At 38.3% G+C, this 23819-nt stretch overlaps 1 protein-coding gene across 11 annotated transcripts in view; it reads right to left on the bottom strand.

Moving 5' to 3' along the window:
* DYNC1I1 (dynein cytoplasmic 1 intermediate chain 1) overlaps positions 1 to 23819 on the bottom strand; it is a 316271-nt gene that overhangs the window by 58757 nt on the left and 233695 nt on the right. For all 11 annotated transcript variants that reach the window (XR_009208752.1, XM_058424458.1, XM_058447060.1 and 8 more), the window contains 4 exons: positions 12528 to 12674; positions 8073 to 8186; positions 5104 to 5237; positions 1434 to 1578 (listed from right to left, as the gene is read on the bottom strand). Coding sequence is in view for 10 of the 11 variants with exons in the window: in XM_058424458.1 (XP_058280441.1) it covers positions 1434 to 1578; positions 5104 to 5237; positions 8073 to 8186; positions 12528 to 12674 (540 nt within the window). In the remaining variant the exon portion in view is untranslated. The remainder of the gene's footprint in view (positions 1 to 1433; positions 1579 to 5103; positions 5238 to 8072; positions 8187 to 12527; positions 12675 to 23819) is intronic.

Genomic DNA, 23819 nt, shown 5'->3' on the forward strand with positions numbered 1-23819 from the left:
TTCTTTTGCTGTGCAGAAGCTCTTTAGTTTAATTAGATCCCATTTGTCAATTTTGGCTTTTGTTGCCATTGCTTTTAGTGTTTCAGACATGAAGTCCTTGCCCATGCCTACGTCCTGAATGGTATTGCCTAGGTTTTCTTCTAGGGTTTTTATGGTTTTAGGTCTAACTTTTAAGTCTTTAATCCATCTTGAATTAATTTTTGTATAAGGTGTAAGGAAGGGATCCAGTTTCAGCTTTCTACATATGGCTAGCCAGTTTTCCCTCCCAGGCACCTTTAGCTCAATATATGCAAAGCTCTGCCTTAGCATGTCCTTCCCCTGCTGTTCTCCAGTATAGTGAGTGCTACAACTCACCAGCTGCCCAGGTCATAAACCTGGGTTATCTGCTGATGACTCCCTCTCCTACTATCAAATCAATCACCAATTTCTGTGGCTTTTATCTCTTAAATGGTTCTCAAATCCATTTATTTCTCTCCATCTCAGACTACTGGTTTAAGTCACTGTCATTTCTTTCCTAGATTACTGTGCCTTCCTTCCAAGTGGTCTCTGCTTTTCTTCTCGCTCTCAAGCATGGACAGAATTACTTATTTTATTTTATTTTATTTATTTTATTTTATTTTGAGATGGAGTCTGGCTCTGTCGCCCAGGCTGGAATGCAGTGGCCCAATCAAGGCTCACTGCAACCTCCGCCTGCCAGATTCAAGTGATTCTCCTGCCTCAGCCTCGAGAGTAGCTGGGACTACAGGCATGTACCACTATACGTGGCTAATTTTTGTATTTTTAGTAGAAATGGGGCTTCACCATGTTGGCCAGGCTGGTCTCAAACTCCTGACCTCAAGCGATTCACCCACCTCGGCCTCCCAAAGTGCTGGGATTACAGATGTAAGCCACAGCTCCCAGCCAGAATTACCTTTTAAAACATAACATAGGGCCATTTACCAGCTTAAAAACCTCCAATAGCTCAAAATAAAAATAAACAACCAATCAACGAACCAAACAAAAAAAAACCCCAAGTCCCAAATCATATATTTCCATAGGTACATATGTAAGTAAGTAGATACCACCAAGCTCCAGAACATAGACATGAAACTGATAAAAGTTTACCTCTGGGGAGGGGACTGAGGTGCAGACAGTGAAGGGGATGTTGTGGATGGGGTTGGGATTGGGGTTGGTAGAGGAGAACTGCAGCTTTATCATTATTTGAATTGTTTGAATTTTTTATGATTAGAGTGTTTTCAAGTATTACTTATATGTGTAAAAGTAAATTAAATGGACTTAACTAGCTCTAAGGTAGACTGGGCTCACCAGAAGGTATATGAATTCCCAATGCCAGGTTGCCTGGAAAAGGCTTTAGGGACAACTGTTTCCAAGGAATGAAAAACCATCCTCTGCCCTTATGTATTATCTGAGAATTTCAGTCAAGATATTCTTACCTTTGTGGTCCACAGTTTGACAGTCCAGTCAAATGATGATGTGACAAACAGGTGAGAAAAGTCGATTGGGCCCACTGCCATGTGGCAGTTAATTCCTGTCACTGGCCCTTGGTGACCTTCAAAGACCTCACCAATACCTGCTTTGCTGTAGGAAGAGCACACATGAGCAGAATTCCAGTAACCTCTGAAAAGCGATGATTGCTTAAAAACAAAACAAAACAAAAAAACCCTCAACTCTGCATGATTACTTTTCCATAATTTAGAACAACCATACACCACCAAAATGAAATCATTTTTACAGTTACCCTGAAAGAAATTGTTTGCAAATATGTTACCCTATTTTTGATTATTTAAAAACAATATGGGGCAATGAAATCTTTTTAAAATACGGAATTTAATATCAATATTTATTATTTAATTCTTTTTGTGGAATTCCTCAAACCTATCATTGCTGATGCAGCTATTTTAATGGAAACAAATACACTTAGGTCTCTGAAGCTTTTATATTTATAAGACTATTTTATTCTTGAGATAGCATTTTGCATATGGTCTGCTTTATCTCATTTTGGGGAACCTATTGACTATAAAACTCCATCCATCCTTGAAGGAACAATCGTTTATTTTTTTTGAGGAAATTTCTTAAATTACATTAACATAGCTAAAAACGTAACACTTTGTGGAAACCCTTGTCACTACAAAATAATGCACATAATTTAAATATAATATGGAGAAAATAATGTTTTCTCTTTACTGAAAACAGAAGAGAGATTTACAAATCCACTGTAAATCCCATATGGGCAGGTATCTTGTCTTTCTTGTTGCCAAGTGTCTGGCATATAGTAAGTGCTCAATAAATACTTGTTGAATAAACTAGCTAAGAAAAAGAGACAAACTTACATCTCAGTCCTTTTTTAAAACAGAAGCACATTTGAGAAATAACGATAGACATTTAAAAAATTACACACAGACATATCTTGCTTATTTAACTAAGATGTTATTATTTGCAGCCCTCTATTATCACATAGTATTCTGCATGCAATCATATACAATTAGGAAGATGTGAGAAAACATACCAAAAATGTTATATTTAAAATATTCATGTGCATGAGGTTATAAATGTGACAAATATGTAGGAATTGTAGAATCCTAATATTATGTCACTAAGAATAAAAATGAGCTCAGTTATTAAAACATTTGGGCCTCTAGAGCACCAATAAATGTCAATGTGCTTAGCAAAATTTGGAATCATGAGCAAAGTGCGGCAGTGCGTGTTCCATGTAACAGGCACTCAAAAATTATGCCCAGTGAAACTGCTAAGAGCAGTTCCACACATGATCATTTAAATTTGTTCTAATGAACCCGAGGAACTGATCTTTGAAGTGGCCCCTGGTGAGACTCCACTTGCTCTTAACAGCATCTTGAAAGGGTTTATAGGGTGCAAAATGAGGACCTTGTTTAATTTATGGAAGTGGATTTGCACCTTCTCTATGTTAGGTGAAAAATAGCAGTCCCCTGCTTCTCCCCCATAGACGTATACGACGCATTTAGAATGACTACAAAGCCAATGCCTGCTACGTTACAATTTTACTAAGGTCTGTATTTTATATCTCAGATGGATGGACCAATGTAAAAGCAAAATTAAGCTTGTTGTAAAAAGATTTGTGGTGTGTGCCATAGGGACCCTTCTTTTGAACCAAAGTGCATATTCTGATAGTGCTTAGAAGGTACAATAGCCACAGAACAAGAATGTTCATTATGTAAAATGTTATTCACTTTATAGCAATGAAAAAAGTCTGGAAATTATCAATGAATGTATTCTATAGCCTTCGTAGATAATTAAGGACCTAGGAAAAACCATGGGTTAAGTCAACTGAACCTATGCCCTGTTGATTCTAGTACATATACAGACAAAGCTATGACTCCAGGTCTGGCCTACTATACTCTCTATGCCTCTCTTGCCACTTAAGACATTCTACTCATGTTCCAGATATTTGCGTATTTATCTTTCTCACTGTCATCAGTTTTTTTGAAGAGAGAAACCAGGTTTACGTGACGTCTGCAGGCCTTGCAGCACCTAACAATGCACTTTGCCCAAAGTAGGCATACAACAAATATGTTTATGAATGAATAACTTTATCAAATCTTTTTATGCTTTGATAAAGCTTTAATGTGTGGTTTTAGCCAGGTTTTATGAAGGAGGATCATTGGGAATGGACTGTGAGGCATATCTTCCTAAGTCATCTTTGAATCATGTGAGGGGGCAAATGCTGCTTGTTTCTATGTGCAGAACAGCAGGGACATCACAGCTCGTATAGTTTGAATGGAAAAAGTCACATAGCTGAGCTATGGATGCTTGCCATTTCTACAAATCACAAAAACACAGGGATATGAACTTGGAACAATTTGTGGTTCTTCATTAAATCTTAATAGCCTGGGATGAGTACAAGAGATGAAAAAAAATCAATGGAATAAGAACTACTAAAGTAAAAAGACTAATTAAGCACCAGTGTGAACATAGTGACCCTTTCAAAAGACGTGAGGCCACCTGTTACGTTTTGCATGCAATTTTACAATCTAGTCCAAACTATTGGATTTCACTTTATACTGACAACTCTTTCCCAGGGGCATTGTGAATCTCTCAGTTAAGGTAGAATTCTTATCACCTGGGAACTGCATGGTGGTTTGTGTGACTTTGTTCTGACCCCTCTGACTGGGAGGAAGGCTTTTAAGGCACTTCTCTAGATTGTATGGATTACATTATATATAATTTCTTTATCCCCAATATATATTTTTAGCTCCTCACTTACTATGTCCTAGGTACTGTGAAGGAAATCAAAGATGAAATGGAAATAATGTAGTAAGAGAAAAATGGCAGATGAATGAATAAACTAAAATATGATTAATGCTATTATAGAAGCATAAGAAAAACATATGAAATTGTCAACTTGACAGCCTATAGTCCTATCCCACTTATTCTACTTTAATTTTCTCCACAGCACTTACCACCCTAAACTATATATTTATTTGCTTATTAGTATTTTACCCTCAACTAGAATATGAACTCTAGGTCTGTCTTGTTCTATAATGTATCCTTTTGATGATGCCTGGGACATGGTAGCTTCTTAGTAAGTATTCCTTGGAAGAGCGAATGAATAAAAGAATTGAAAATTCTATGGGACTTAAAGATGGGAGTGGTTTTCTTTGCCCAAGGGTCAGAAAAGCTTTCACATGGAATGATGTGCTGGCTCTTGAATGATGAGGAGGAATTAACCAGGCTAAAAAGGGAGAAATGCTAGAGCCGGTAAAAGAAGTTGAGTATACAAACTCATTGAGGCATGGAGGGATAAGAAATATCTGGGGATTGTTATCTCTGATGGGCACATGGCTAGACCCTGAAGGTATGCAGAGACGCTGGGAAGGTGCAAGTGGTCTGTTATGATAGGCTCAGAAGCTTGAGCTTTTTTCCCTCAAGGCAGTGTGAACCACCACAGTCTTATGAACAGCTAATGACCAGAGCAGATGTAGCTCTTTAAGATAATGAACACTTAAAGTTGTGCTTTCCATTTTTCCAGAGATGCTTTCTCATAATGCAAGGTGGTTAAAATCCAGAATGTGACAACAGACTTTCGGAAATGAAGAACATCTCATCAGTAAGGAAACAGAAAATCACCTTCCATGACGACAAGCCGTGTAGACTGTACCTTCCTCACTGCCAACCACGAAGTTATTGACGTCTCCCGTTGGGAAAGCCATTCCGGTAACAGCGACAGGCTTTGACTTATTGTACACCAGCTCCATGCTCTCCTACCAAAACACGGTGTGGTTACATTTCCATCTGTCAACTCCTTGCCATGCCAAAGATAGCACGGAAAAATCATTTGGCTAAATCGTCTGTTTGCTTTTCACACAGCGTTACAAAAGACCCCGGCTGTGCCAGAAACCATGCTTTACTGCCCCTGACATTCATGCTTCTGTGGATCTCTGGTTTCAGGCCGGCTGGATTTCATCAGCATGTGCTGCTGCTTCTTAAGTCAGGCAGAGATGACAGGTGAGAATTTTGAAACTAATGGTGCAGAAACTAAAGATAATACTGTAATGGTTACACTTGTCATCTCCAGGCTTTAATAAAACACACAATACCCTTGTATTTACAAACATTTTCAAAATCAATTGTTTGTGAGAATACACATGTATTAATATCAGATGTACTAAGCAAATTTGTCAGAGCAGGAGTATGTGTCCTCCATGAACAAAAACCAGAAAGTTGTCACTCAGGTCATAAAAACCAGATTCCAACAGGGACTAGATTTCATGCAGGGCAGCCATTGGGTGAATAGGCTATAAGCCTAAAAAGAACAATATTTAAATACATCTTTAAAATAGCAAATGGGAGTCTTTATTTTATAATATGATTTTTTTAAATTGAGAATTAAAGATTCCTAATCTTAAAAGATATACTGCTGAATTAAGTTTAATGACAGAAAGGAATAATCAATTATAACTAATATCTCTGAGTATTTTTGGCTATTTACATCAAATAGCCTATTTTGTGCATCTGAAATAATTTTTTAAAAATCATTCTGAGGTATTATATCATTATAGTTGCTTGAGAGTTTAGTCTTTCTTGTGCAAATAAACGATTTCAGCCAAGAAGTCCATTAAATTGAAAGCACAAGCTAACAGTCTAAGCAGCACAGACCGATTCTGATCCTGTGATGTGTTCAAAGTTTGTGATATCCACACATAGGGTGCACATCAGCAACTGGGATAAAGGAGAGGATGCTGTGACTACGTCATACAGATAACTGGATCATCCAATGATCTACTTCATCACTAATATTAGCAGCAAGGAAGGAAAAGTCCCTTTACCCATTTGGGAGAGAGAAAGACCAGGACAACTGTTGGATGCCCCTATTCCTCCCTGCCATCCATGGAAGCCATGTCACGAAATCCTCTGTCTTTGTATAGACACAGGAGTCTGTGAGCATGCTAAAACTAATACAGATGGACTTAGAGCCACCATATGACTGGTTTTAACCTAAATAAATATGTGTAATGAGCAAAATGCGCGATTAAAAATTCCTAAGTAGATTGCTCTTATGTCTGTTTATAATCTTCAGGCTTTTAAAAGAAAACAAAACATTGCTGAGAATTTTAAGACAAAGCCATAAAATATCAATCCCTCCAGTCCTCTATAATGTTAAAGATCAGCAAAAATAGAGGAACTTCAATTGTAAGCAGCTTATTAGCACTCTCTCCTTTTTCTCTCTAAAATTATTTTTAAAAAACTTAGTATTCTTTACATCCGTATTTTGTGGAGGCTTAAAGGAGGTTGGTTCTTCACAGTTTCCATATTTCCTTTTGTGTTTGTGCATGTGTGTGTGTATAATAATAATTATTATTATATTTTGAAGAGACAAAGCCTCACTCTGTCACCCAGACTGGAGTGCAGTGGTGTGATAATAGTTCACTGCAACCTTGAACTCCTGGGCTCAAGCAATCCTCCTGCCTGAGCCTTCCAAGGAACATGGACTACAGACATGTGCTAGCACACCCAGCTAATTTTTTAAGTTTTTGTAGAAAAAAGGTCTTGCTCTGTTGCCTAGGCTTGTCTTGAACTCCCAGGCTTAAATGATTCTCCCACCTCGGCCTCCCAAAGTGCTGGGATTACAAGTGTGAGCCACCGTGCCCTGTCTCTTTATGTACACTTTGAAACTTTAACTTCTTCTGAAATTGTGTGACAGACATTCTAGGGTTTTTATCCTGGGAAAGAATATGGGAATGTTAACATTGAGAATTATCTCCTAGATATCGTTTTGCAGTTTTCTTCATGTTTCCTTACATTTTTGTCAAAGGCTATAACAATGACTTCTTCTCTGTTGTTTTTGGTTGGAGGATAGTGAATACTGTTTTTTCACACAAAGAAATATGGAAAAAGCGTGTGTGTATGTGTTCATGTGTGTATGCATATGTCTTGTGTGTTTGTCTACATACACATATCTTGCAAGTTGCATTTAGTTGCCTCCCTTTGACAGCCTCTCCCACTTCTATTCCTTTGTTTGGTTCCCATTGTTGCAACTAGTATTGGTTTGCAGACTTTGGAACTTTTTCGTTTTTGACTTCTCATTTACTGAGCAAGGAATGACAGGAGCCATACTAACAAACATTCCAGAGGGGAAAACAGATGGTTTCTTCATACACACAGGCTGTTGTCTAGGCTACGGATACAAGCAAGGGCTTGGATTTCTGTTTTGCTGGGTTACCTTCCCTCCAATGCAAGTACCCATAAGAGATTGCTCTGCTGAGCTCCAACCTCGTTTGTTCAACAATGCTGTAGGGTAAGTACAATTCATACCATAGGCAACTTCCATAATTACTATGATTTAGAATGGATTATTTCATTTTCACTTGAAACTGACCTAAGGATTAATGTATTACAATAATTACATGATTTGTGGTAAAGGAAATGGGTTTTGGCTTCAAGAGAAGATTGCTGAAAGCAAGCCCCACTCTTTCAAGTGCATCCATTGGTTTTAGCTCCTCTAGGATGTGAGGGTTTGGCTTTTAGGAACTATGTTCCATTAAGCAGGCATCTCTTTTAACCAGGATGGTGTTATGTGTAGGGAAAAACAAACCCACCTGTGGAGTTGAGAGCATGTCCAGGCTCCAGGAACACATTTTGCCATCAGTGGAGACAGTGATGAGGTTATGAGCATTCTGGGTCCCAACAACATTTACACAGTACACGGGATGCTGCAAAAACATAAAAAAGGAGGATCAGAGACAGATCCAAGAGGAAATGCTTACATTTGAGTGTCAAACACATTACTCTAAAACAAGGATTAAAGAGTGACATAATCCTACTATAATACAAGCGTCAGGTCATTTGCTGCTTTTGATTTGAACCTGATTTCTTTCTAAAGGCTCTGGCAGCAACACATAATAGTGGAAATACTTACAAAGCTTCACCTTGCTCAGTCAGAATGCAATGCAGTGGAACAGAAGGACGCTAGAACAAATGAGGTTTGATGGGGCAGAGGCAATGCAGGGAGGTAAATTTGAATTACTTGAATAAGTCTCCACCGCATAGTTTGGCTTCTAAGCTCAACAAGAGTGATGGAAAAAGAGTCTTCAAAAGGGTAGAACTACTGACTTTTGGAAGGAATACATGTTACTAAATCTGGAGTTTAATGCATTATAGTCACAATGCCAAACATTTGTTAACATTCTTTATAAAAAGTGGTTAATATTCACAACCATTTTAATCTGGGGGAGAGATACTAGTGGTGAGATTATTGGCACAATGTACCTAGTGAGATAAAATTAGGTTCTTCTATGTTACTGCAAAATCTAGGATAATAATATATTTATTTTTCAAAATACCGTTTGCAGTAGTATAGGGGCTTAGATTTGGCCAGGGCATTGAGAAAGGTCATTTATACATCCCAGGAACCATACACAAGATGTTGTAACCCTCTGTCATACTCTAGTGGGTTGTCCCACTCTGCAGAATTCTAAACGGTAGGCTAAAATCATTTGCAGCTGTGTATTAGACACTAAATGGAAGTTTACCATGAGCAGAACCTACAGCAATTTGGGTTAGATTTCAGGCAGTTCAGCCATCAGTGGCCAAACCACACTTACTTGGTGCTTCTTTGTGCAAATAGCTGACAGTATAAGTCTTACCCTTGGTGAGTTACTGTCCATAATACCTAGCCACAACTACAATGAAACAATATTTAATATTGGAAAGTTGATATTGTATAAAGGATGGTTCCCAAACTATTATTATCATATAAACTGCTGGTCAGAAGGAGTGGTAATAATCATCTAATGTAGCTACTCATCTGCTTCAACCAAGAGGTGGTCCAAACTCTGCTTAAACACCTTCCTTAAAGGGCAGCCAGTTTTCGCAGTATCCTGGGGGAGTTTTTTCTTCCACTAATGGGGACAAAGAAAGTTCAAGGAGATACTTTCAGTGCAGTGCCCTGTGGGACCAAACTAATCAAGTCAAAGCAGTACAGCTTTTTGAATATTTATAGATAGTTGTTCCCTGTTACTCCTCTCCCTGCCAAATCTTTTCTTACCCAGACTGTCACTAATTCCTTCATCTGTTCCTTGGGTACCTGGTTTTCAAAACCTTCCCTATCCTGGTGAATCTCTTTTGAAAATGCTGTATTTTGTCTGATTCCTCTTCCACTGAGGTTCTGAGAATAAAACAGAACTGTCTACCTATATTCTGACCAGCAGAATATAGAAACCTGGGTAGCATTGAATTATCACTTCTCATGTGATAAAAAAATATGCCTGCATTTAATGCATGCTAAGATTACATCTGCTCTTTTGACAATTATATCACCTCTTTCCCCCATGCTGATGGACAGTCAGCTAAGTCCCTATGTCTTTCACACCATGTCGCTACTGAAACTTCCAAATGAATCAGCCTTAGTGGATCTGCACATAGTAAGTACAGCAGAGATCTGAAGCTAAATGTTATCCCAATCAGTTCTCTAAGTTATCAGGAGGGCTGATTGGTTGTGGGATTGTAGGCAACGCTCTTTCCCAAGTCTCTGGTGTATATAGAGCGCGAGGCAGTGTATTATCAAGCCCGGAGCCACACAGCATGCTAACCTCTGTGTGGAAATCAAATGGAAGATTGGATGTAACAAATTTTCACCTGAAAATGGTATAGACTTCGTAAAACTGAAGAATGGGAAGGCAGGGTCCAAATACTGTTATGAACCTGAAATCCATCTTGTTTTTCAACAAGAGTTCAGTGGGGCTTCTTTGATAACCACTGAGCATCAACACAAATCATTAAACACTAACACATTAAGACTCAGAAAGGTCCAGAAAAGAAAGAAAGCAAGTCTAGAAGAATGTGTAGAGCCATGTGCCCGGAGAAAGTGTGTGTGGCAGCCCCTCCCAGGCTTTAATCAGCACTACTGGCCTGTGCTTCCATGAGTAATAAAACTCGGTTTAAAAGAAAAAAGAGGTGTAATGAAACCAAAACAGAAGCAGACACTGGAGCATGCCTACACACACACACACATACACACACACAAACACACACACACACCCCTCTACCATTAAGGAAGAAGAAAGCTGCAGTACACCTCATTTTTCCAGTATAGATGCCAGATTGTTTTTATTTACCTTGGAAATAAACTTACTGTGTGCCTGAGGGATTTTGTTTTACTTATGATTTCCTGTTGTCCCAAATGCATATGTGTGGTGGGTGTGAAAGGAAATTAGTGAGTAATCTGTGGTGGGCCTCTTTTTCCTTTTTGATCCTGGTACCAATCAGTCAGCCAATAGTGAAAGTTGAAAGACAGTCACAAAATTAACTGTTCACTTTTAGCTATAGATTAGAAAAAACAAACAAACAAAAAAATCCCCCACAAAAAAACAAAACAACAACAACAACAACAAAAACAGCAAAAGAGAAAAGTGGACAAGTTTTTGTTTCTTTTTCCTTTCTTTTTTTTTTTTTTTTTTTTTTAGAGGAAATCTCCCTCTGTCGCCCAGGCTGCAGTGCAGTGGTAAAATCTTGGCACACTCCCACCTCTGCCTCCCGGCTTCAAGCGATTCTTATGTCTCAGCCTCCCAAGAAGCTAGGATTACAGGCGTGCACCACCACACCCAGCTACTTTTTGTATTTTCAGTAGAGACAGCATTTCTCCATGTTGGCCAGCCTGGTCTCGAACCCCTGGCCTCAAGTGATCCGCCTGTCTCGGCCTCCCAAAATGCTGGCATTAGAGGCGTGAGCCACCATGCCTGGCCTGTTTTATTTTCTAACAGACATAACATCAGTAAGTTTGATAATAATAGTATTTTAGTTGTGATGATCACACTCTAAGTTACTCGCAAAAGAAGTGTTAATTTTTTGGAAGAGCTCCTGGTTTTGAATTTTCCCCAAAAGCTTACTGCTAAATGTTCTAACATTTGGATTTACAATTTTGGAAATTTCAGAAGGTATGTTCAGAAATACACCAGCCATCCAAACAGGGCCAAGAATGGTTTCACATTACTTCACCAAACACCTGCATCAAGCCCGCCTTCTCCTGGGCCACAATTTTCTGTTATTAGTTTGGGGAAATGGGGTAGGCATGAGCAATTTCCCAAGATTCCCAAGAACTAGTTTCACCTGCATGTGTCTTTGGCCCCAGTCAATCAGAATTGGGGCTGACTTGGTATTTGTCACTTCCCATTGATAATCTTACAAGAGTAGGAGAATTTTCCTTCTCATGGATTTAGCTAAACAGCTGGCAGTCCTTTTTCATGCCAGAGTGCTTTTGAGGCCAGCATATGAAACAAATGCGGCAAGAACATTAAGGAAATTGAAAACAAGAGTAAAGCTGTATCCTTGGGCATAATTTGGGCATTTCAGAGAAAGAACATCAGTTACCCTGAGTGTCAAGGTAGCAAGGATTGATGGAGACACGCCTGTCTTCTCATTGCTCTGAACAATTGCTGTACACACCTGTCATTCTCTTAAAGGAAATGACAGAGTAGTTGTCTTATGAACACTATACTGAACCTCTTCTACTAAATTATGGGTAATGGTTTTGAGATGTTGACTTTTAACCCCAGGGATTAGATTGTCACTGTAGACTTTATGTTGAGACTTACACCACGCATTCCAGAATTTAAAGTCAAAGTACTCTCTCAAATCACAAATGGAAAAGGCCGGTTGGCAAAAGTCCCATATATCATCCCTTGATGTGAAATCCTTACTCTTCAGGATCTATTTGAAAATAGGTGTTTCCACCTTATAATGTAAATGCATAGGGTTTCTTTGGGAAAACAATTGCACAGATGCCTCTTCCAAGGTTTGTCTTCACTGGTGGCCTTTGGGAGAGCCAAGGAGATCCTCCCTACATGGTAGCACATGTAGGTTATTAAGGGACATCCCTAAAGCCAGTGATTCCTTCATCTACTTTTCACTCAACTTTTAGTTGGTCAGGATTCAATCATAATAAAATAGATCCTCCTAACTTGGCATTACTGAAAACATCCACACTTTTTTGAGTAGAGTTATTTTCTCTTTCAGGGCCTGGTGTCTCACAGGGATGTGGCAGAAATTTGCATTACCGTGTGTGCAGCAGCTGATAAGGGCGTCCGCTGCACTGGAGTCCTTCGATGACTGCGATTGTCCCAGAGGACAATCTGGCCCGAGTAAGTCCCACCAACCACCAAGTTAGGATGGAAACGGGCGAAGCAGACCGACATCACAGAGGACTGTCAGGGAAAAGGAGAGAGAGAGAGAGAGATGAAATGTGAAATGGTTGTAGGTGGCTTGTTTCTTCCTGAAAACAGTTCATCACATAAACTCAATACATCCTGGAAAACAATTTAAAGCTGGGACTGTAAAAGTGCATAGTTACTAAGAAATTTTGTACATAGGCACAGGACTTTCTTTGGAGAGGCTGACCAATGGTTACTCCTTGAAATCTGAAATTTGAAGTCCTGTCCATTTTATCAAATAGGCATGAAACCTATCTTAAGTACATCATTGTTTTGTGGTCTGTAAATCTTGCTTTATGGACATTTCCCATTTGTCACATAGAATTGCAACAGAACTAATATTAATTCTCCACTAAAGCCTTTACTAAGCAATTCTTTACTTTGAGAGTATGGCCACATCACGTTACGCAATTTGCAGTATTGGTAAAGGCAGAGTAATTCTAGCTTCAAAGGCTTTAAGATGAGGTCTTCTTTTTTGTTTTTCCCTTAATGTAGACTTCCAGGAAGTATACTGACCTCAGACTGATCCAATTGGCTCCTCCTAAAATTCCCTCACCTCCCATGGGCATTCTTCCTGACCTTAATTCTGCCCACTTCAGAAAATTCTTAATGTTATTCCTTGCCTATTTTAACAAACAACCAGAAATGGATCTCAGTCCAGCTCTGCCATGGTCTGTCATAGTCTGTCACAAATGTGGTTTCTGAAGCTCCATAAAAGACTACTGGGCAGTACATTTTCTAGGAAATTACTTAGCTGAGATAGAACCATAATGCACTTAAAGTCAGAGAAGTTACTGTTCTGCATCTGCTAAGTCCATTTTGATTCCTACAGTACTTTTCATATTTGCATTTATAAGCTAAAGTAATCGTTTTTAGTCAATACTTTTCATGCCTTAATTAAATTAAATGAAGTCACTGAGAACTTACCATGTATAAGGAAGGCACTGTACCAGGAATGGTAGGAATAAAAGGGTAGTCATTGCCCTCAACAAATTTGTGCTCTGGGAAAGGGAACTAAAAAACACGGATGCAGATGAACAGACGGGCTACCAGTCCATACGGTGCCTTTGTGGAAAACAGAAAAAGGTATCCTCTGCAGAAACACAATCGTATGGGCAGGCGCATGCCTTGGCAAATGGAGAGTAAGATGGATTTTCATCCCCACGTGTCCCTTTGGCTTGACGTTCTTGTGCAGAGCACAACTTGCACACCCAAGTAGCAGCCTTGAATGTGATACATGCTATGACTAAATTGTAGGAGCATGTGGAGTGTGTGTGTGTGTCTCTGTGTGTGAGGGGGATAGATGGAAGGGGAAGATTTGTTTTAGTTAGGGAGGGGGAGAGGAGGCTGGAAATGGTGAGATGGTTGGAAAGACCTCATGGAAGAGGATGAATCACACCTTGAAGTATATATGGAACATTCAAAGAGTGGAGAGAAGCAACAGGCATTCCTGAAGGATAGGATAATGAAGGAAAAGGACTAGAGGCAGCAAAATGAGACTTGTGAGCAGCTCATAGTCTTTTTTGGCTGGGAAGGGGCTTGCATGGAAGAATCAGATAGTAGGAAGTGTGACTAAGAGATTGCCTCGGCTAGACAGCAGAAAGCCTTGAATGACATTATTTGGAATTTTTTCTGTGGACAATGGTGAGAAATCACAACTTTTGGAGCAAATGAGTAAGAGGATCCAACGTCATAACTGATACACCAGCAAAGTAGTAACAAAAAAACCCAAAACAAAAACCTATGGTCTCTTTTTGACTAGTAAGCTAAACATCTATTAAAAAAAATAAAACAGAACAAGACAAAAAACAAGAAACCAAAGCCAGATTTCCTATCAGCTTAAGGCTTCCTAGTTAGAAACAGCCTCAGATACTCTGAGGGAGAATAAAGAATGTAGACTATTTTTCAATGTCATGTTTCCCTACTTTGAATGATTTTCAGTTTCAATTCCTTGAACATGATTCAATGGAGAACACGCTCATGCCCCAATCTGGTTTTCATAAAGTTCAAGAATAACTCTCAATAATGATACTGAATTAAAGAAAAAGAAAATAATGCTGGTTAGCTTCTTGTTTTACACATCCCACAGAAATGATTCTTAGCTTTCAATTGATGAAATTCTTATGTGGCTGGAGCTATGTTGGAAACTTTTTTTAAAAGCTTCAGAAAGATTTAAAATTATCCAGGTGGTATCAACAATTGAATTTACCAAAGCTCAAATAGATATGGATAAAGGAATGTCATTCAATTTTTTAAAATGCAGAATTCAACCACTTGATTGCTTCTGTGTTTCAGCTAAATCCAAGCAAATATCCCCCCAAAGCTTGTGCTGTTTGTTGAGACTAAACCAGAGGAAAACCAGCAGTGGAGGTATTTCTATAAAACTGAAACACATAGTTGGCAATCAACTAGAACCCAACCCCATAGGGTGAGAACTCCAATACCTACGTGTTCATTCATTAATTTGTTCATTCTTCATTCATTCATTCATCCAACACTTATCACCAACAAAGGACTACTAAACCATTTCAAAAAATTTTAAATGTCACAAAAGCCCCCATCTCAAATTCAGAATTCTATTTAAATTTGATAAAAAGTCAAGTTAATGCTAAAAAAGAGTAACACCACCTTGCAGCACCAGAGTTCTGCCTCCAGAGTCTACTTTGTTTTGCTGCAAACCTATTTTTACAATATAACCATGAGGAAAAAGATTAGACTTTTTTTTTCATTTTCTATTTGGAAGATGAGGTATAGTTATGTTTATCAATTTCACTTATATCTTAAGCTCAACATATTAATTACAATATATGTTATATGTATTACGACATATATGTTAAAATATATACAGATATATTTACACTATGCACTATCGTTCATGTAAAAATGCTAACATAGTAAGATCTCAATTGTCTAGATGTAAACTTGAGAATTCAGTCATTTCACACGATGTCTTTACATACCCTGATGTAATGGTGGCCAACATTTGGATGAGTGAGTTAATTTTTTATTTTTCATCCAAAAGTTTACTTGCCTTGTCATTCTATAAGAATATATGCGTATAGATATATTTATAGTCTTAACTACAGTTTGGACAATGAGACCCCCTCTTTTAATTTGGAAAGTCTACATCAACAATCCTCAGAGTAAAAGGTCTTAGAAACCTTTTACTGTTGCAACCTCCTGCTGTTCACACAGCTACCTATCTAGTCATTGCTGTTGCTGCTGATTGTCATAGAATTTACTGACTGTGAATAAAAAGAGCAAATGATATCATCCTGTCAATTACCTCTATTTGGTTAAAAGTAAAAAAGCATTTCAGAAAAATTGGTTGACACTACTAAAAAATGTGGGGATTTTTGTCCTTCATTTTTAACAGTACATTTTTCTGGAGATAAAATCTAAAAAACCATTATTAGTAACACCATTGTTATTTTTAAAAATTTCACTACTTCCCTATGCAGTTGAAATTTTATATTAAGTTATTCAGTGTTATAATAAAGCATTATTAAACTAGGACTAATAAAATGCAGACAAACAAAATTAACTGGAAACAAGAAGTTTCCTTGCCTTGTTATTCTATAAGAATATATATGTGTATAGAGATTTTTTTATAGTCTTATTTCCTATTTTATTTTATTCCTTAAAATGTTAATGCCTTAGAATTACTTTGAAAAATAGCGTATGGCCTTTAAAAATTCAAATCAAGCTGGGTGCAGAGGCTCACACTTGTAATCTCAGAACTTTGGGAGGCCAAGGTGGGAGGATTAGTTGAACCTAGGAGTTCAAGACTAGCATGGGCAACATGGTGAAACCCCATCTCTACAAAATATTTAAAAAAGAAAAACCAATCAAGTAGTTTATGTGAGTGGAAAATAATTATAAAGTTGATGAGGATCTTTCAATAACGTTAACTAAGCAAAGTAATCTTTCCTGACGCTACGGTTGAACTCTATTTTCACAAGGCTATTGATTTCATTGATGTGGCCATATTGTTGGTCAAATCAGAGGCTCAGAAACATGATGAGCTCACATGTAACAAGCCTGATGAAAAACTGGTAAGACTGACTGTCAATATTCCAACACATATAACACAAAGACAGTGTTACATTAGGAACCACAATTTCTAAGAGGGCAAGCATCACATTTTGATTATTTGTACAATATGTTCCTCCCAAGTTCAGACAAGCAAAATTTTGAGACTATATTTTGAAGACCAAGCCATCTCTATTAACAATTTCCAATGTTTTTAGCAGATGCCTTAGTCCAGAGGCTCCTGAGAAAACGGTTTGTTTTTTAATCCTGAGCAGATGGCCCAGTTACTGGCCGCCCCTGCAAAGACAGACCACCTCCTTATCCATATAGCCACATGTTCACTTGCATGTGAACAGAGTTTGTTAGCTGACCCACTAAACAGAGTTCCACCTCTTCATCATCTATTTAAAGAGAAGTCAGTTTATTTTACACCATTCACAGGGAATTCCACAGAGATGAGGGTGAGATTCAGCTTAGAATGTCTCCCTGCACTCACCGCACACCATCACTGCATTCAATTCAAGTTAGCCCAGACCCGTCTTTAAGTGGCTGTGGAGGCTGTTTTCTATTTTGTAGAGCTAATTCAGGCCAGCTTAGAGATGGTACTTCCCCTTAACCACAGACCCAGATGCCCAGGGTGAACAACCTTTGGTCATTCCTGGCTGGGAAGCTTACCCTCTAGGCTCCCATTTGATCTGGTTGCCTGTGACCTTCCGTGCATGGCACTCTGCCCACTCCCCAGCCATCATGCCTGAGTGGGAGAAATAAGGGTTCTGCTCTCAAAAGCATCTCCTATTTCAAGTACCATCTCTTCTAGGGAGAGGATGGTCCTCCAGGAGGGACTGGTCATATTGTTGCCATATGCTGTTTAATGGTGGCTGACGTTTTATTTGCCTAAAAACAAATGCTTCACTGTCAGAGGGCTTTGAGGCAGACAGATCAGATGCTTCTAGCTACTAGTGAACTAGTATGTATTTCTGCAAGTACCTAAGAAACCCACAAAGACATTTCTTTTGTTAATGGAAAAGTGTATTTGGAGAAGACTGCCGTTCAAAACCCCTCCTATATGCCTATATGTAGCACCAGGCATTTGGCAACATGGAAGGTGTGAAGCTGGTCAAGACGACATGAGTCATGGGTCAGGCACTTAACTTTAATTGAGATTAAGGGAAAGGGTCTTTTTTTCTTTATATTATTATTATTATTATTATTATTATTGAGACAAGGTCTCGCTCTGTCACCCAGGCTGGAATGCAATGGCACAGTCACAGCTCACTGCAGCCTCGACCTCCCAGGCTCTAGTGATCCTCCTGCCTCAGCCTCTTGAGTAGCGGGATTACAGGCACATGCAACCACACGGAGGTAATTTTTAATTTTTTTTTTTTTTTGTAGAGATGGGGTCTTGCTATGTTGCCATGGCTGGTCTCAAACTCCTGGGTTCAAGCAATCTTCCTGCTTCAACCTCCCAAAGTGCTGGCATTACAGGTACGAGCCAACATATCCAGCCTCTTTTTTCTTCTAAAACTCTCCCTTCCTCTCTCTAAGTCTCTGTCCTGGGGTGCACAGCCTATTCTTCTAAATTCTGAGAGGAGTAAGCATCTATCAAAAGTTATCACTGCATTAATGTGGGGATGCCCTGGAGCAAAGGTTGAGTTAGTTACCTGCTCCTTCTTGACACTCTTTATACTAAGAAATAAAAGGCAGCTGATTCTAAAATTTAATTTCCCATAGATTAGAAACCCATCATCCTGATAACCTTTCTTAGAATTCCTTGGAATTTTCATGGCTTTCAGTATTTAGACCCTGTCATGTGCCTTTTCCTGGCTTTTATGCTGAGAATACAAAGGTAGCATGCAAACCACAATGACATACCATTTAACATCCACTAGGTTGGCTATAATTTTTTAAAAATGGAAATAAGTGTTGGTGACGATGTGGAGAGATTGGAACACTCATTACAATGCTTGTGGGAATGTACAATGGTGCAGCCACTCTGGAGAACAGTCTGGCAGTTCCCCAAAAAGTTAAACATAGAATTATCTTATGTCCCACCAATTCCACTCCTTTTTTATTTATTTATATCCTAGGTATATACCCAGGATAATTGAAAAAATATGTCTACACAAAAACTTGTACAATAATGTCCACAGTGGCATTATTCATAATTGTTAAAAAGTGGAAACAACTCAAATGTCCCTCAACTGAGGAATGAATAAACGAAATGTGGTAAATCCATACAATGGAATGTTTGGCAATAAAAAGAATAAAGTACTGGTGCATGGTATAGCATGGATGAACCTTGAAATCATTATGCTAACTGAAACAACTCATAAAAGGCCACTTATTGTATGATTCCATTTACATAAAATGTCCAGAATAGGCAAGTCCATAGAGTCAGAAAGCCGAGTTGTGGTTACCTAGGGCTGGGCTTGGAAGGAATGAGGAATGACTACTAAATACAGGGTTTCTTTATGTGATGATAAAAATGTTCTGGAATTAGACAATGCTAATTGTCCAACTTTGTGAATATACTAAAAAAACACAAAATTGTATGTTTTAAAAGGGTAAATTTGTGGTATGTAAAATATATCTTAATTGTTAAAAGTTTGCAGACATGTTTCTGACCTCATGAAACTTACCAACCTTATTTGTTATCTTCAAGACAACTGTGTCTGGACTGCTTGGATCACTCTTTCCTCAAACAATTATTTCTCCCTCTTTCCTTCTTCCTGAGCATCATCTTCAGTTTCTACACCCTGAGAGGAAGGGAGGTAGAAAAGGAGGATTGGCAGACCCAGAATCCCAAGAACTGACTTTCTGCTCTGACACCCTACTAGCTGTGTGAATCCTTTAAGCCTTGTTTGTTTGCATATTTGAGAGACACATTTTCAAATTATTTATTGTTTAAAATTGTAGTGAAATACTCATAACATAAAATTTGTTACCATCCTAACCATTTTCAGTTGTACGGTTCAGTGACATTAAACACATTCACATTGTTGTGCAACCGTCACCATCATCCATCTCCAGAACCTTTTGATCTTCTCCAGTTGAAACTTGGTACCCATTAAACACTAACTCCTCATTCCTCCCCCATCCCCATCCCTCATCACTCTTCACCAGGCTCTGGTAACCACCATTCTACTTGCTCTCTCTACAAATTTGACTACTTGAGGTACCTCATATAAATATTATCATATAATATTTATCCTTTTGTGATTGGCTATTTCACTTAGCATAATGTCCTCATGGTTTATTTATGTTGTAGCATGTGTCAAAATTTCTTTCCTTTTTAAGGCTGAATAATATTCCATTGTATGCATAAACTACATCTGGTTTTATCCATTCATTCATCAATGGACACTTTTTGGCTATTGTGAATAATGCTGCTAAGAATATGGGTGCACAACTAACTCTTTGAGATCCTGCTTTCAATTATTTTGGGTACATACCCATACGTGGAAATGCTAGATCATAATGTAGTTCTATTTTTGATTTTTTGACAAACCATCACACTGTTTTCTACAGCAGTGATATGGTTTGACTGTGTCCCCACTCAAATCTCATCTTGAATTTCCACGTGTTGTGGGAGGGACCCAGTGGGAGGTAACTGGATCATGGGGGGCAGGTCTTTCCCATGGTGTTCTCACGGTGCTGGGTAGGTCTCACAAGATATGATGGTATTATAAGGGGAAGTTTCCCTGCACAAGCTTTTATTTTTATTTATTTATTTTTTTTGCCTGCTGCCATCCATGTAAGACATGACTTGCTCCTCCTTGCCTTCCACTATGATTGTGAGGCTTCCCCAACCACGTGGAACTGTAAGTCCATATTAAACCTCTTTCTTTTGTAAATTGCCCAGCCTCGAGTATATTTTTATTAGCATCATGAAAACGGACTAATGCAAGCAGCCACACCATTTTACATTCCACCCGCAATACATAAGGGTTTCAATTTCTCCATGTCCCTCACCAACACTTGCTATTTTCTGTCTTTTTTTTTTTTGGCTTTCTTTTTAGTACTAGCCATTCTAATGGATATGAGGCATCTAAGCCTTATTTTTTTTTGTTTTTGTTTTTTTATTTATAATAGGTGCATGACAGTTCTTGCCCTACCTATGGAAGAGGCATTTTCTTTGCCTATTTTCCCTGGGGCGGTTGGAAGATTTGAATTAGGTAATGTAGTTTGAAGGCAGATAAACAATATATTCCCACATAGAATTAGAAATTACTACCTCCTGATTCAAAGAAACATCTCTAAACACTGTAAGTGGTCCAGAGGACTTCTCTTGCTCAACAAATCTTTCTCCAATAATTTCAGTAGTAATTCTTGGTCCTGTCCTGTTGATGGAGGTTGTCCTGATGATCTAGTAACACATGTTATACATCATTTCTTATGTGGTTTAAGTATTTTAAGTCCTTATTGTTGACAGTTCTTTCACACCTTGAATTAGAGCTGGACTCTATTGATCTGTGATGTGACTTTACATCTAATTATTACTTATTCATCATTTATAGGTACCCTTCAGACTATTTTCTAAATCAGTACTACTCCAAATTCGCCTGTACCTTAGCATCAGTTGGGGGGCTTTAAAAAATCTCAAATGCTCAGGCCACATCCTATACCAATTTAGTCAGAATTTCTGGGGGTGCGCCTGGGGCATTAGTATTTTGCTGTCAAATGTGAAAAGTACAGTTTCAAATTAATGGTTCTTAAGCTTATCTGAATAAAAAAAAAAAAAAGCACTTGGAGAGTTCATTAAAAACCCACATTGGTTACCAGAGGCTGGAATAGAAGGACTGGGGAGATATTAGTCAAAGGATATAAAATTTCAGTTAGATAGGAGGAATAAATTCAAGAGATCTACTGTACAATATGGTGACTACAGTTAACAACAATGTATTATATATTTAAAAATTGAAGAGAGTAGATTTTATGTGTTCTCACTACAAAAAATGATCTGTATATTAAATAGCTTGATTTAGCCCTTCCACAATGTATACATATCAAACAAAACATCTTGTTGTATACCATAGATATATACGATTTCGCTTGTTAATTAAAATGAAGAAAAAAACCCAAACCCCTGAGTCTTCACTGTGATATACTTAATCAGAATTTCCAAGGTAGACATCTAGTGATCTGTGTGTTTAACAAACACATCTAGGTGCTTCATATCATGGAGAAAAATGGAAAACACAGTTCTAAAACAGTTAATTCACGGAGTATGACCCAATGTCATTGTGGGATAAGTTTCCTTCTGCATCAGTGTAGGTCTGGATATTTCCCTTATGGAATCGTGTGTCACTTTCACAACCAGCCCAACTGAGAAACTTATGATATATCCCTCTGCTAGAATACCATTCCTTAATTTCCTTCAAGGTTATTTGCTAGTTTTTACATCTCTCCTTGTTTCTCCTCCCCACTGAAATAATTAGGCTCTTAGAAAATGATAAATAAAAATGAAATGAAGGTTTAGGTCCCAACAACTTCTCTTCAGCGTCACTCTCCATGTAGACACTAGGAGTTTTCTTGTTTATTGTCAGGAACGCTAACGAACATTATCACTGTCACCCCTGGCTACATGGCTATTTACTTGTGGCCAGCATTCCAAAATTTTTGCGAACTTACTAAATAAGTATCAAGCATATACTACACATCGCTGTATCAGTCTCTCTAGGTGGGTAATTTTGCCTATATTTTTTTTCGGATTAGGAAACCCAGGCTCAGAGAAGTAAGCCACTGGCTTAAGAACAAATTAATAGTAAGTGGCAAAGTACAGATTTGAATCACAGCTTGGCTGACTTTGACACCAATATACTGTGAAAACTTTCATCAGTTGAATGCAGGTGCCTTTTCTCTTTGAGACACGGGTCCCGCCTGAGCACCACATTTCTTACTTCCTCACCTCTGTGGGACTGGTAGTCATAGGCTAAGCCTCATGCATACCCAGATGGCAGAGAGGGCTTGTGGGCTCCCTGCCTGTTACAGTGGCCTTGGCAGTAAGTCTCTGACCTCTCTCCAGTTGGGTTTCTGCTGCTGGTGTAGAGATCGCTCACCTCACTCAGCTCCCAGCCTATCAGTTGCGACAGGTGATAACAGAGTTAATTAGTACCAATTGTGGTGATATTTACCATGAGGTGGGTACTTCCTGCTGGGAACTGATTGAGACCAATTAATCATTTCAGGAGAGTCTAATGAACAGCTAGCAGCTTGGAAACCAGTTGGGTCACTCCTGACAAGCTCTGCATTGACTGTCACTTTGGGAGAAAATGCTTTGTTTCCATCTTGTCACTATATAACCAAAGGAAAAATGCCATTACAATCCAACACGTTCTTTTGAAATTGAGTGTGTCTATTCCTCAAAATAATTATGTGAATTATTATTTATTATTATGAAAAGTGAATAGGGCCGCTATTGTGTGCTTTACCAAAAAAATGGAACTTCTTACTTACAGACATAAACACAGGACCTGAGGAACATTCTTCTGAACTCACATGATATGAAATAACATGTATACTTTTTTCACAGTTGTCTCATTGAGAGATAGAATCATCTTCGGCAAAATGGTCATATTTTGGAAATAAAAGGATGGCTTGCATTTAGGAAAAAGTTCAAAAATATCAATATCTGACAATAATGCTCGCTGAAGCATGTTCAGATCAAAGGTGGCTTTTTCAGTACTGACTGCCAACAGTTCACTAAAGTTTCTTGTCTCTTTTTTAGAAAATATAAAACTCAAGTTGCTAGGCCTAGACTGGAATAGCGATGTGGTACAAGGCAAAGGCAAACTTTGTTTTATTTATAGAGATAAAAAATAACAGGAAGAGATGAAGATGAATATATGGTTGCCTTTGTATGTTAAAAAGCAACAGTTTTCTTCAAATCAAATGTCTAAATCCTGCTTAATTAAGAGAAAGGAAGTTGATATTTGGATATAGTGTATGTTGACATCCACCTCTTTGATTTATGAAAGTATGAACTAGAGAGAACAGATTACTCAAGACAGAAGAGTTCCATTTTGACAGGAAAAAGTGTAGGCAGCATTAACTTCGGTGCTTGTTAAAACATGAAGGATTAGTAGCAAAAAGGGAGGGAAGACTTGT

The sequence above is a fragment of the Hylobates moloch genome, unplaced genomic scaffold, assembly GCF_009828535.3.
Source record: "Hylobates moloch isolate HMO894 unplaced genomic scaffold, HMol_V3 SCAFFOLD_1, whole genome shotgun sequence".
NCBI classification, from domain to species: Eukaryota; Metazoa; Chordata; class Mammalia; order Primates; family Hylobatidae; genus Hylobates; species Hylobates moloch.